The following is a 15,588-nucleotide window of genomic DNA, read 5'->3' as shown; positions in this document are numbered from 1 at the left end:
GACACACATTCCAGAGCTGTCCCAGCAAGCTGGCAAAAGATAGACACAGTCACGTGGGCTGTGGGGGTCCTGTGGAAGGGGGTGGGGCGGGTGTCACTGAAACAGAGCACCTCCTTTTGAGGACCTCAGGTCCGCCTTAGGGTCCTCCTCCCGTCTTAAAGGGACCCACGACCATCCTCTTCCCTTGTCAAAACAAGCAATAAACAATTGCACATTTTCCCATACGAGCCCTGTATGCTATGAACTGCTATGTACCTTCTTTTATTGGGCTTTTAGCATTATGGACAACAAATTTATACAAACTTTCAGTCCATCAAAATATACGATGAAATATAAAACTGGAATACTCCATTATGCAATAAAAAAAGATAAAATTCAATATGACAATAATTCTGGGAGTAACAGCAATCACATAAGCATGCACACCTCCAGGGAACGCTAAACATAATGTACTATTTAAAATTGCAGTTGGTTTGAATTCTAAAATAATCGGGGAGCTCAAAATAACTGCACTTTGGAATGTGTCTGACTAACCAGCTAGCAAAAACGCTAGCCAAGGCCACTGGAGAATGTGGACATGGTTTCAAATATCACTTCATGAAGGCCCAACCCTGTTCAAGCTAGCCAGTATCTTCCATGTAACACAGAAGGTGACCAGGATGGGAAGCATACATTCTGCATTTAGCCATTACGATGCAAACATCACGTTCTACCGAGGAGAGGAAGAGATCAAAGAGTTTATATAATTTATACCTTTCAAAGAATACATCTTTGCAAAAACCTGGTATTAGAAATTCCCTTAAATTTAATTATTTCCAACAATACTGCAACCAATGAAAACTGCCCAGAAACCTATTGGTAGTGATTTAAGATAAGTTTCCCCTTAATGTACTGCAATATCATTAGCCTCTCTCAGTCTCTACTGCAGTTTGGAAGAAATTAATGGAATAGCATGTATTTAAATTTTGCCCTCTTGCTCGTTTATTAACTTCACAGAAAGCCCACAGCAGAGTAAGGCTTGGTTTATGACCATAATCCTGTGAATACTAAACATGTACTGATTATTAGAGTCTGCAATACAAACCAGCTATTTATCGTTCTCCAACTGCTGGGGAGTTGATAACTAACAATAAAGTTAAGGCATCTTGAGAATGATTATTCTCCATGATCACTTCCTACATTAAATGAAAGTCACAGAGATGTAGTCATTTCTTAGGCAAATCAATTTAAATAAGGATTCAATGTGCTCTTTTACAATAAACTGTTTTGGGATACATCATGAAAGCACAGATTCTGTCTCAAGCAAAAATACAAATTATGAACTGGAACTCCAGAATGGTAAGGGGTGACCATTGTTCTTTCTGCTTTCGTTCAAGGCAAAGACAACAGAACAAATAGGAAAATAAAAGCTACTGCTCAGATTTAAGGGTTCTTACCTTTGTTTACAATAACAGTATTGAAGAGTTTTTCAGAGCTGGCATCTGAGGCCTGCAACACAAGAAGTGGGGGAAAAGTGTTATCATTGTCATGAATACTGTCGTCACTATCATCATTATTATTATTTTAAATCAATTTACTCCATTTTTGAAAAGCCTGAAAAGGAAAGTAGTAATTTCCCCCAATCCTCCATAAGGTGGTGCTGGTTGACTGCATGAGGCAGACCTGCAGTGCAGCTATTGCTAAGGGGGAAAAAAAATCTGATTTAAAAAATGTGTCCTTATTAGACATATTATCTGTGCAAAATATATTTCTATGAGATGATACACAAAGCAATTCAGCTCATTCACATAATGATTTTGCAATTTCATTGACAGATCATTATTTTGGAAACGGTACTTTTTTCCACATTTGCAGACATGCCTGTTTTTTCTCTCAGAAACCAGAAATGCCTATTATTTAACACTAAGCCTCTCCTCACTAAAAAGTGTTGTCCAGCACTCTCTGAAATTCGTTTTTAAAGATTTATCTGATGACCCCGAGGTCCTTGTCCCCTGTGGTAACCAGGATGACCTTGGTGTTAAAATGAAACCCAGCCGACCTGCCCAATACGCCGACACTATATACACTGTCAGCATTATTTCCTTTCCATTTTCTAGAAATCGTGTCTGCTAATTATTACAGTGGCTCCAGGAAAGTGAAATAAGCCTGTTTAAACAGCAATAGTAAAGCCCGTTTAAATTATACACTAATGTTCTGGAAAATCAACATAAAGTCGGTTTGGAGGAAAATGCTATGATGTATCAGAAGCACTGTACTTCTAAAATTTGAAAAATTAAAAAAAAAAATTTAAGCAGCTCCATCATGGGATAATTAGATAACGTATCTACATTTAAAGTTATAAGTTATATTTATGCTATTTTTGCTACCCAATCCTTGTAAGAAATCACTGATTTTCACACTTTACACACAGAGATGCATGTTTTGACAAAGCAAAGCATAGAATGGTTAAAAAATCTAGAGAAAATATAAGAGAAGGGGAGAATCTGAAATACAACATATTCAGACTCTTGAGCTGGCTTTTGGGGACAAAGAAGATACTCAATGTAGTCTTTTTGTGCTATGTTGACAAAGATGAGACATTTCTGTGTGATCCTTATGTCTGAAGCGAACAAGTTCTAGTTCTCAATGTAAGTGATACAGGAAGACATAAAATATTGTTACTATGACTATTTCCCCCTTTAATTCTAATCTTCCTACTGTAAGGGTGGTTCTGAAGATTAATAGATCAAGGAAAAATGAATGTACGTGTAAAACAAGTGCTGAATTACATACACTTATACCTAAGCAGTTTAAAATAAATCCTAGACAGATGCTTCCTTTTATTTTGCATGAATAAAACATATGCCAAGGGCCTTCCTGCCATTTTAAATTAAATAAAATTGCATATCAGAGTAGCTTTTCATAAAAATAAACTGCCAAAAAAGTGTTGCATGGAGGGGGAAACAAGCTATGCATGAAACAAATCACGAATACTGAGGTATAGAAGCAAAAATCACAGAAACAGTGTTTTCCTTATTGTAACATTTACTGAGATTTCTAGGAAAACGAGTTTCCCAGCTAAAAACTTGGAGCAAAGAGCATTTCACCATTACTTGATGAAAAAGTGTCTCTTCAAATTAGAATGGCTATGTTAAATTCATGGCTTACACTACAGATGATATTTTTAAAAGGAAAAAAGGGGAAAGGCTGTTAATTCAGTTTGCCAAAATGCAATAACCCTTGCAGATTTGAGGACTACCTATTAAAATGAGTCTCACTGGGCCAAAGCACCACAGAAACAAAGTATTGTATCAATGTAAAAAGCACCCGGCAAGGAGAGAAGGCTCCTAATCCAGCTTGTATTTGCATTTGGTGTGTGTGTTAGAGAAGGGAGAGATCAAGCAGGACAGAACCTGGAGGTGAAGAGGCCCTTTGGCTGGCTTGCACACCCTCCTTGGGGGTTGCTACCCTCGCGTCCCCTCCACACCATATTCTCAAGTAGCCAGTTTAGTGATCCTTATGTCTGAAGTGAACTTAGAGGATGTGCTTATTATGATGCCATCCAGTAAGTTATTAAGGAAATGAGTCTGACAGGATATTCCCAATGACTTAGGAGTAATATTCTCTAATAAAAGCTTCTCCAGCCCTTTAATTTTCTGATACATGTCACAAAGCCCTTTTGTAATTGGGGAGGGGTGGGGGTAGGTGTCTCAGAAAGGCCTCCGTGGAAAAACACCCCAAAGAAATTGACTGTAACGGGACTTCAGCTAATCAGAAAAATGATCTGGAGCCCTTTTCTCCCATCCAGGTGGTTACAACTATGGCCGACCACAGTCCTGAAAAGTCAGAAAAGAGCTTCTCCGCCAAAGTCTTATGCAGGAACTACAAGGAAATGCTTTGCTTTTTTCTCCATGAACTTTCAAATTTGACCTGCGCTCTAAAACATTTCTGCAAATTTGTGGTTTCTGGGATCTTAATCTTAGTTTTCTTTTTCATTGTTTTTAAGGGAAAAGTCTCCAGTTCTTTATATTACCTGGACCTTTTTCATGATTTTTTTTTTTTTTTAAATCAGGGACGACTAATGGAAACCTGGTGAGCCAAGAGTTAGCTGGCGAGCACAGCTTTTGCGTCTCTCCTCTCTTAACACGGGGGCATCTTTACATACTAAAGATCTTTAGATTTCGCTCGCCATTTCGCTTCATCCCCCTCACTCGGTTTTGGTGAGCCACGGCGTTGTAGCCGCTATATCTAAAAATGATAGAAAAAAAAAAAAAAACAAAGCTCTCTTTTGACCGCTTTTTATTTGGGGGAGGGGGATGGAAATAGATTAAGAAAAAAACACACTGAAAAATGACTCGACGCTGTACCTGATGTTTAAAGAAAAGTTAAACTAATGAAACAGATTGAAGAAGAGAACACAGAGGATGAGGAAAAGAATAAGCCTTCTGAGTAGACAGGAGTGGGACGCGGCCGCTCAGGTTCGAGGTCCACCAAATTCCCTTCGGCCTCGGATCTCGGGGTCGGGCCCCAGCACCCACAACACCCACAACCGCACGAGGAGGGGATCTCCAACAAGAAAAGAGAAACATCCTCGAAACTTAAGCGCGAGTTCTTTGCCCAATTGCGGTGATCCCGAGCCCAGATCTCCTTTCGCTTCCCTTGGCACCGCGTGCGGGCCAGGATCCCGAGCTCGGCTCAGGGAAGCGCTACCCGGGGAACCGGCTGCGAGCGCAGCGCCTAGGTCTCCAGCCAGAGCGGGCGCTGGCCCGGCCCCAGCCAGAGGCAGGCGGAGCCCCTCGGGGCGGGTGGCGCCGGGGCGGCTCGGGTCCCCGGGCACCACGGCGCGGCTCCGGCCGCCCGAGCCCGGAGGGCCAGGGGTGGAAAGTACAAAGGCGCGCGCCCGGGCCGCGGAGGGAGGGCAGGCGGGCAGCCGGGCAGGAGGGAGGAGGCGTGGGTGGTGGCGGGGGGCTCTGGTGAGCCAGACGCGAGCCCGCCCGCCCCTGCCACCCCTGCCCGGCCGCCGCCAACAAAAGACCCCCGACTCCCTTCCGACCGCGGGCGCCGAGCGAGGCAGCAGCGCGCCCCCAGGGCTGCATTACCTGGTCGCCAAGGGTTAAGCGATCTTGTCAGCCCCAAGTTCATGGTTTGGTTCCAAAGCAAGGCTCGCGGTGGGGGGATCGTGAGAGACCAGGGGGGAGATCAGCCAAACACGAAGAGAAAACGCCCAACTCCGACCGGGCTCGGTCCGCGCGGGTCTCAGCTTCTTTCTCGGCGAAAGTCTGGAAGCGGGTGCACGCCAACCAAATCCCAAAGAGCGGCGGCTCCGGGGCGGCCGAGCGCCCGCGACGCGCGCACATCCGGCGCGGCCGAGGCCAGGCGGGCGGCCGGCGGGCGGCCGGGAGGGAGCGCCCGGCCCGCGTTCGCCCAGCTGCCTCCTGGCTGCTACTGCGGCGCGCGGGGCCGGCGGGGACTCGAGGGGCGTCCCGGGCGAGGCGGAAAGGAGCGGCCTGAGCCGCGGCCTCAGCGTGCGGAGCTAAGAGCGAGGCGGCGGCGGCGGCGACAGGACAAAGGAGACCATGTGCGGAGGGGAGGAGGGAGAGGGAGGAGGAGTGCGCGCGGCGGCGGCGGCTTCTCCCCGGCGGCCGCCTCGGGCTTCCCGACTGCCGCTCCCGCCGGTCTAGCCGCCCCGTGGGCCGACCGGTGCCGGTCCCGCCGCCGCCACCGCCGTCGCGGCGCTGGAGGAAACGCTCCGGGAGTCCTTATTCGGGGTCGATCTCTCCGGTGCGCGGCGCGGGCGGCGCTGCAGCGTTCGGGGCGCCGGGCGGACTGCGCGGGGCCCGCGGCGACTCCCGGCCGGAGCTCGCGGGCAGACAGGCGGGAAGCGCCCGGGGCTGGCTCGGCTCCGGCCCGCGCTCCGCTCGCGGGCGCCTGCCTTTCCCGCCCGCTCGCCACTCAAGTGAACTCCATCGGCGGCCGCCGCCGGCGCCGCGGGCTCCCTGGCTGGACGGGTGGCGGGTGGGGGCGGCGGCACGGGGGCCCTGGCTCCGGACTTCGCTCCCTGACTGCGCCAAGCGCGCCTGCTCCAGACGCTCGCAGCTCTCGGAGCGGGACTTCCTCGGCGCGCGGAGCCGGAGCCGGAGCCGCCAGTGCCACCGCCCCTCCTCCGTCCCGCCCCGCGCGCCCCGCCCCTCGCCGCCCCTCCTCTCGGCCCGGCGCCGGGTCGGCCCCGCGGGGGCGCAGTCCCCGGGTGCGACATCGACAGCTGTCGCTGCTCCCCCCACGGCTCGGGCCCGAGGTCCCCACGGCCGCCTTCCCGGCGGGCGGGCGCGGCGGGAACTGCAACGCCCCGCGCCCTCCCCGCAGTTGTCGCTTCCAATACTGCGCGCGGCTGGGGAAAGCCACTAGGCCCGCGGTCTAGGCCGGTCACGTCGGTAAAGAGCAGGCTCTCTGGGCGGTTCCGAGGGCTCCATGAGAAAGTGATGTGGGTAAACCGCATGACACACAGTAGGTGCTCAAGCGTATTAAGTCCATTGTTGAAAATGAGGGGGTGGGGGTGGTCAGAGTCTAGTATTAGTAAAAAAAAAAAGGTCTTAATCCAATCTTATCTCCACCTGATCAAAGGCGGGGCTGCAGTTTGTTTGGTCTCAAAGGTAACAGCGCATGGCCTGGCGGTCCACAAATACCCACCCCACCGCCCACTTCAAACACACAGGCATTTATACCCTCCCCTCGACAAAAGCTTCCAGGTGGCTCAGTGGTAGAGAATCTGCCTGCCAATGCAGCAGATGCAGGTTCCATCCCTGTTTGGGAAGATCCCCCAGAGAAGGAGATGGCAATCCACTCCAGTATTCTTGCCTGAGAATCCCCATGGCCAGAGGAGCCTGGGGGGCTACGTCCACAGGGGGCAAAGAGTAGAACACAGCTGAACAAGTGAGAGCGACATCAACAAACGTGGAGAGGGCTTCTGCCAACAAATGCAGGGAAAGGACTGAAGCAGTGCCACAGCCTAGCTGTCAGCACTGTGTTCTCTAAGGTCTGCGGTGGGGAGAGGGGCTGAATGACTGCAGTCTCAGGCCCTGCTGGATTCCCCTGAGCAACACACTCCCACCAAAGCACCCGTGTATCCAGTCTGGTGGGTCCCTGGGTAGGATTCTGGCCTTCTTTACTCACTGTCCCAATCACAGAGTCCCCAAAACGAGTACCAGCCCATACACAAGGGGTGAGGAGAGCCTCTGCAAACACCTGGAGTTTTCATTCCACCCCAGCTGCTTGGCAGGGCCCCCTCCTTGGTGCACAGGAAAATGGCTGAGATTTCCCCAGCACAAGGCAGAAAGGCAAGCAAGGCTGAGGCTGCTCCTGGGAGGAAGTTCCAGCGTGCATACAGGAGCGACCTGAGGGTGGGTGAGAGAGCAAGGGACGGGGCTGGGAGCGATGTACACATCACCCAAATGACACGGAGAGCGTTTCAAGCAGTCACGTCCATTGGAAGGAATGTTGAACTCCATCCCAACTTCACCTCTTTGAAGTTGAATACCCATCACTGTTTGATTTCATGGCACTCTTGAGAAACCTCTCAAGGGGGAAAAAGTGGGTACTTGCTGTATGGCATTCATTTTTTTCCCCCTTTAACTTCCAAATACAGTTAATTTGGGGAATAAGAGGCACTGTCTCTCTTGCTTCACAACACCCCTCAAACCCAAATGGTAGCACTATGTGGTGTTTTTTTTTTTAACTTAATTTTTTTTCTTAAAAGATAGACCATAGAGATATTTCTCTACCCTGACTCCCAGAGTAATCAGAAGGGAAGATGTCTCCGAAGGTGTGAGTCTGGAGTTGACTATTTCAATTGCTTATAAGATGCGTCAAAAACTAGCTGAAGCTCTCAAGCCAGAGGGTATTCATTCTGAAGCTGTGGGTACAATACCAAGATAGCTCAAAGGCAAACATTAGATTTTCAAGAAAAGACAATGAAATGTTGTGTTTTTTGGGGGGGGGAGGGGAGCAACCAAAATGGGACTGTTTTCCTGTCTTGCTCGCTAATAAAATCAACATTATGGGGAAGAAAAGGCCTCAGCTCCTGCCTAGTCCCCTACAGGGTAAACTGAGGCACACAAACAGCAACTTTGCCGACCAACTCAAACCACCACTTAGCCCTGTAAAGTGCGGTCATCGGGCAAGCTGACACTTGCCACGCCCTGCAGTAGGTTGTCATCTCTGATTATCAGGGCTCAGACCTCGGAGGAAAGCCTGGGACTGATCGGCATGTGTCTCTGGGTCTTGATGATCTACTGCTGGGAGCTGAGCCTCTAGAGAACCCACAGACTGGGCCTCTGCACCACTGAATCCATATTAACCCCGCTGGCACCCCGTGCCCTGCCGCAGCCCCTACCCTGCCACCTTGTCTCGTTCTCAGCCTCTCACACTAGACCCAGGAATGGGCCCATTCTGATTGGGATCCAAGTTGTTCTATCCCCGTCTTCTCTAGCAGGGAGGAAAGCAATGTCAAACCTGGAAGGGAGTGGCTAGAGGGACAGCATCAGAAGTAGAAAGAAGGAAGCTAGGAAAAAAAAAAAAAGTCATCCACACACTGGGTGATGGATCTGGTCAGAGATCTGACTTGCAAGGTTTATTATGTTTTTCCCTTAGCTTCCCTTTATTGGAATTTTAATCTACAGATTACAAAGCCAAAGGCTGGCAGCTACCCTGTCTGTTATATTTAGAAGGTTTAAGGCACTGAGCACTAATGACTTCTTATTGTCACCTTCAACCTTTGAACCAGATTTAAGAAGGGCAAGTCTCACAAGGGGAGGCCCTGACTAGAAGCAGCTAGTAAGATTATGGATTCAGTGGTCTTTCTGGGATTAGATTATTTCAGAAACAATGACATTTTTTTTTTCTTGGTTACGCCACGTGGCTTGTAGGATCTTGGTTCCCCAAGGAGGGACTGAACCTGGGCTACAGCAGTGAAAGCCTGGAATCCTAACCACTAGGCCACCAGGGAACTCCCAACAAGTTTATTATACAACCAAAAATCTTAGGAAGCCACCTCCCTGGTGGCTGAGATGGCAAAGAATCTGCCTGCAATGCAGGGGACCTGGGTTCGATCCCTGGGTGGTAAAGATCCCCTGGAGAAGGGAATGGCTACCCACTCAGGTATTCTTGCCTGGAGAATTCCATGGACAGAGAAGCCTGGAGGGCTACAGTCCATGGGGACGAAAAGGGTCAAACATGACTGGTTTAGAGCGACTAAATCACAACACACATACACAAATCTTAGGCAAGTCTATGATTAATCAGTAAAAAAAATTTTACAAGCTAAATTGAAATATGGAGACTTCCTCATGAATTCTCAAACTATATCTAAAGACAAACTAGGAAGTTCTTCCAAATCATCCTAAAATGGCAGTATTAATGCTCAAAATATGAAATTTGATTCAACTTGTATCACAAACTACCAGACTGAGACTAAACATTTTTTGATAAGATATTTCTTATAAATTCTGGTTTTCTGTCAAGTACCTTATATAGAAAAAGTGCATTACTTTCGAGGTGTTCTCCCTCACAAATATAACTTCAGTCACTCCCTGAAAGAACACATGCTGGGTGATTCTTGGGGTGGTTTAAAGGAAGAGGAAGTCTTTACGAAAATTCCCTCCAGTTTTTCTATGTTAAATTATGTAGTTTGAAAAGACTGGGAAAGAGGAGTGATAACATATGAGTTTTGTCTCCCAACTAGCCTTGGAAAAGATGTCACTCCACCTGATTTACTTCTGAGTCTCCTAGAGGCTTGATCTTTTCAAATTCTAAAGTTTTTCAAGCATTAAAAATACAAGTTTCGACTTGTTCTTTGGGGAGAGGTTAAGAGCCAGCATCTGGCCTCCATCATGACCTTGTCATTCCTGAGCCAGGAGACCCTGGGCAAAGGTCTTCTCTCTCCCAGCTCAGTTTCCTCACCTGTAAAATGAGTTGACAGTAGTATCTATGCTTTATAGAGCTGCTGTCAGTAACAGCCCCCAAGCCCGCAGTAAGCGGGATACATGTGTTGGCTACAGTAATTATACATGACATTCTTGGGGCTTCCTTGGTGGTAAAGAATCCGCCTGCCAATGCAGGAGACGTGGGATGGGTTTGATCTCTGATCCATATCCCACATGCCTTGGAGCAACTAAGTCCATTCCCCACAACTACTGAGCCTGTGCTCTAGAGCTCGGGAGCCTCAACCACTGAGCCCACGTGCCTGGAGCCCGGGCTCTGCAACAAGAGAAGCCGCCACAGTGAGAAGCCTGCACAGCACAACTACAGGGCAGCCCCTGCTTGCCACAACTAGAGGAAACCTGCAGTCGAAAATCAATGAAAAAATTATTTTAAAAAATTAATACTCTCTACTTCAGAGACCAACAAAATCAGAGTATCTTCTGGCATGGCTGCAATATCTGCGGCCACGCCTTCTATGGAATTCCCTCAACGGGGATCACCACAGTCATGATGGAAAGAACCACGTGAACATCCTAAGTGACACCAATCCCCAGCAGCGGTGACAGTGGCTTGCACCATCTGTACTAGAGCAGAGAACCCCACCTTTACACAGGCTTTACTGTCAATCATTCCACTAGATAAGGCCCAAACCTGGCTACACATTATGGCATAGCCTGGGCCACATAATAAGGTGGGAGGAATGGGAATCATGTGGGTCTTCCCGATGGATTATAAAGTCCTTGGGATCAAGCAAAATGTTTTCAGAGTTTGCAAGGCTCTAAGACGTGATCAACCTCCTAAGGGTAAGGGCGTCAATTTCTTCAACTAGGAAACAGCAGGCATCCCAGTGATGTCATTTTGACACGTTAAACTGACATTTCCAGTTTAAACAGGCTCACAAACACAACACTGGAAAGCACCCAAATTCCAAATAAATAAACAGGGCCAGTTTTGTCTCTAACCATACAAGTGGTTTCTTATTGGTGCAGAAGTGTGTTTTCTGGTTCTCATTCCTTTTCTCGGTGCAGGAGAACCACTACCTCAATTTGGTCTTGAACTTGATCGTACAAGGGCTGTGTCTCTGCATCTTTGTTCAGGCCAGTCACGTAGAAGGGACAGACGTGTGTCTGGAGACAGGGGTTGAGGCTTTATTATCTGTCTGGGAGGGTTTAACGTGGACCTGTTCCCTGGGATCGGCCTTCTGTCTGAACCCACCTGGCTTCTTCTGGGTATAACTCAAGTCTTGGGATGTGTTCACATGCTGTGTGCCCCGCATGGTACTAGGAGGCCCACCTCAGAAGAGGCATGATGGGAGAGGATGGCTGGCTGGCCGAGGTTATCCCATCCTATTGCTGAGGCTGCAGGTGCCTGACCAATCTCTGGGCACCCGTTGAAGTGGAGGGGGACTCAGGGCAGAAGACAGACGCTGAGAAGCCCAGAGGGACCTGCAGGTTGACTGCGGCGCCTGGGGCCTCCCTACCCATGGCTGGCGACCAACAGCCCTGGATAGAGAACTGAGTCAACAGGTTGCTTTTCACCAGGAAGCCGGGAACTCCCTGGGAGCAAGCTTGTCCTGCTTCCTACCTCTGCAAATTCCTGACTTTTCAAGCGGTCCAGCTCAGACATGAAAACTCTTGCAGGGTCCCAGGAATTTCTCCCATGCAGGCCAGTTCATTTTGCACCAGGGATCGTGCCCTCCTCCTCCTCCAGCGATGCACAGCAAGTCAACCCTCTGTTTTCGCTCAGCTGTGCCCGACTTTGCGACCCCACGGGCTGCAGCACGCCAGGCTTCCCTGTCCTTCACCGTCTCCCGCAGTTTGCGCAGATTCGTGTCCATTGAGTTGGTGATGCCATCCAACCATTCCATCCTTTGTCGACCCCTTCTCGTCCTGCCCCCAATCCCTCCCAACCCTGGGTGGCCTCAGACGCCTCTGCTCTGCGCCTCACACCCCCTCTGAACAGGCCATCTCTAAATGGCAGCCTCATTACTCATCACTCTGAGAGGAGACGGCAGTAGCTCATGCTCTTACTGCTGTAAAGCAAAAGGCTCTACCATTACATGCCTGTGTTGCTACAATTGATCACAGTGCTGCAACAAGAGAGAAGTAAATAAACAGAACTGGGTTAGTTTATGATGCATACGATTGAGACGCAGGGGGGAATAAATATTTTCCGAGTGTAGAAGTCAAGAAAAAGAATTTTACTTTCAAACTTCACAGTGTACTATAAACTACAAAGGGGAAAAACTGTAAGAAACCATAAAATATCTCTTACCTAGCCACCAAATCTACATTAAAGTATTAATATTCAGAGGCTGACAGTCCCACAAAGAAAGGCAATGAAAAAACTAAAAAAACACCCATTCAGTCTCTGCTGGTGTCCCTCAGTGGAATCTTAACTTTTCACAGAAGGGCACAAGAGCAGGACGATGGGGGCCATGCCTGCCTTTGTCTGCCTCGTGCCCACCTGGGTTTTTCTCCCTTCTCCATCGGACCATTCAGCACTGAGGGGTGTTTGTGATCTAGGGTCTAGAGGCCTGCATTTGCTACGGAGTTCATGTTCCCTGAGGCCAGTTAGTCACCCTGTCCTAGTTACATGCTCGAATCTCCAATACCCAGCTCCTCTCACTATATCTGCCAAGAAATGGGAGTGGGGTGGGGGAACCAGTGAAAATTAAAATGAGAAATGTATACAAAATGTTTGCATGAGCTAAGAGGATGGGTAGAACAAAACGCGTAAATAAGTCAATGAAGATGACATCGAGGGAAGTCAAGTGTTACGCTGCCAAGAAGATGCTTTTGGTGAGGCATGTTCTTTGGCTGTCTTTGCCTAAACTGTCCCAGATTCTGATTCTTAAGCAGGCTTACTGAATTTTATAGTTCGTGGTCCCTGGCCCAGGTGGTTAGGGGTGTGGGCTGGATGTTAGAAGGACGTTATGTTTCAATCCAGTCTCAGTTAAGATAGCTGGTTCATCTTGAGTTTGTGAGTTAGATTTTCCTAAGCCTCACTTTCCTCGTCTGTAAAATGGGGCTAGTAACAGACTTCAACCCTTATAGTATGTTGTTGAAAATCTTAAATCATAAACTATGAGGCAACTTGTGCTTTTTATATACAAGGAAGACAGGTTAAGAAGGCCTGTAAACTGGATGCAGCCATTTCTGTTTGGGGGCAACCGAGAGGTAGCTGGTCTAGTGGTTAAAAGGCACAGCTTCTGAAGACAGAACTGCTGGGTTCAACTCCTCACTCCCCTTTCCACTCCTGCTTATTAGTTTTTTGATGGTGGACAGATGGCTCTACCTCTCTGTGCCTCAGTTTCTTCATCTGTAAAATAGGGCAGTAACAGCACATACTAATATTACGGAAGCTGCTGTTGAAGGGGTGAACGAACCACTATGTGAAGGCATTTGGAGAAGTGCCCTGTCTTCACTGGCTACCAGCCATTGATGAGTAGATATTAGTTTGGGGAAGACTGGCTGACAGTGGCCTCTCTTAGTTTCAAAAATGGAGGTAGTCAAGCACCCACTCCTTTAGCGGGTGGGCTGTAGGCTGAGGGGAGGAGGACCGAGTTGGGGGAGACGGTCCCTCAGGACACAGGGCCGTCGGGGCCCCATGTGTGCATCAGGGGCTGGATGGGAGTGGGCCCAGCAGGAAAGGCAGTCCCTGTGGTCACCACTAGGGGCGCAGCTGTCTGTGGGTCAGCAAGTGCCCTAAGTGGCCCTGCTAGAAAAGGCTGCTCTGGAAAACGGGTTGCTGGGGAACCAACCATGGTTTCCAGTTCTCTCTGTGAGAGGCATGTGACCCACTTTGGACTGAGTGAGCTTCCCTGAACTTCTAACAGTTCCAGAGAGAGCAAAGGGCCCTGAAGCCACCTGAGGTCGTCAGCTGGACACTTGAGTGAGTCACATGCATATCACAATAGGAGCTCATGTGGCCTCCCCTGCCATGTGTACCATTAAACAAGTCACACCAGGCACATCATTAGAATCTCAGTTAAATGTTGCACTGATGGGAAACTGTTGTTCTGTATCTGACTTGAGGACCTTCCTTTCTAGCTTCGGTTAGTCCCAGGAAAAGATTGTGGTTATACTAGGTCTGGGTCAGGCTCAAAATGTGATTCAAATCCTAATTTCAGGGCCTTGAAGTGAAACAGAGGAAACCAACCAAGGAGCTAGTGAACCTGAGACCAGGGAAAGACAGAGGCCATAAATTATATACCCTGATGCCACTTACTGCTTATAAAATTCAGTCTCTCAAAATATATGTTACAATATATTTTTCGAAAATGTATACAATTATTACATCACCTCCTCTGACATCAACCCTGTGAGGCCAACAGAGAAATGGCTCTTCTCCTCCATATTTCAGATGAGGCAGTTGACACAGAGAGGGTAAGTATGCCCTTTGGAAGCGGAGGAGTCTGGACGATAGCAAGGTTTCAGCAGGTACGTCCAGCCCCTTCTCCTCTGTATCAGTGTCCACCGACCACGCTACTGGATGAATCTTGATTCTTTACTCCCTTGGCCAAACTTGGACTTCCACATACTCCCAATGCCGAAATGTCACTTCTAAACCTAACTCAAAATAAATTCTGGTATCTAAAACCTAGAGACATTTCAAGATCCAAGGTCATGGTGAAGGTATTTGAGCTGTGCGAATACTACTAAGATACATGAGTAGCTTATTTGCACAGGTTCTGTTGTTTGAACGATGACTTGCAACCCATATTAAGGTAATTTGCGAAAGAAACACGAGAAATGGTGGCCAGTTGCATGGTGATCTTTCCCTACAGCCACCTCTCTTTTCCTGGAAGCATGTTACCTGAAAGCATTAATACTCTCTAGGGTGCTGGAACTTCTTTTCCTCTGTCTATACTCAGGCACCTAGCAAAGCTCTTGCGCTTTCGTGTTCGCTTCCTTGTGCAGTCTCCTGATGATCCAAATATTTACTTGCAGAAATTCTTGTTGGGTAAGAGCGGAACGTTTGCTTCTACTGTTTCAGTGAATCATACGGTTGCTGGGGTACTATGTGGACAGCTACGATGTCAAAAAATCCCCTTGGTTTATCTTTCCTGAAGGCATTCTTATTGACCAATGTTTCTGACTTTTCCCCCTTGTTCTGGTCTTGGTTTTTCTCCCTGTTGCTTTCACACCAACAGGATGGAGCAGGAAACTCTAACATGGCCATTCCAGGCACCTCCAGCTCTGTGGCTTCATCAGTCAAATGGGTGTACTCTGCAAATGGTCAACTGCTATATAAACGCCAGTTGCTAAGATCATTCATGCCAGTTACATTGGGTAAGGGTAAGCCTGCATGCCTGCAAAGACCTGCTAATGCCTCTCTGGTCCTGTACAATCTCCACTTACAGACTTTTACTGAAAATTAATTAAACCAGCACTTCTGCTCAAAACTCCAGTTTCTCTGGAAGGTTTCCTTAGGGATATATATTCAAGACAATGTCTGACAGGTTTCTTGGCTCATCTCTGAACACTGTTATTCCTTCAGGGGCATAAATGTCCTTTGCGAGAATAAGCAGTAGCTTTGGAGAGCAGAGATTCAATCTCTTGAGGGCCCTTACCCACCCTACCATCATCATTCCTCTAAGCAGGGGGGTACTCTCATGCCTTACATGTAACA

General features: G+C 48.2%; 1 protein-coding gene across 2 annotated transcripts in view; it reads right to left on the bottom strand.

Moving 5' to 3' along the window:
- The window catches only part of AUTS2 (activator of transcription and developmental regulator AUTS2), a 1,210,906-nt gene that overhangs the window by 93,562 nt on the left and 1,101,756 nt on the right, over positions 1-15,588 (bottom strand). For both annotated transcript variants that reach the window (XM_068968276.1, XM_068968277.1), the window contains exon 6: positions 1,437-1,488. In XM_068968276.1, the coding sequence (XP_068824377.1) occupies positions 1,437-1,488 (52 nt within the window). The remainder of the gene's footprint in view (positions 1-1,436; positions 1,489-15,588) is intronic.

This window comes from Capricornis sumatraensis, chromosome 3 (genome assembly GCF_032405125.1).
Source record: "Capricornis sumatraensis isolate serow.1 chromosome 3, serow.2, whole genome shotgun sequence".
Lineage (NCBI taxonomy): Eukaryota > Metazoa > Chordata > Mammalia > Artiodactyla > Bovidae > Capricornis > Capricornis sumatraensis.
This window is presented reverse-complemented; position numbering and strand designations above follow the sequence as displayed.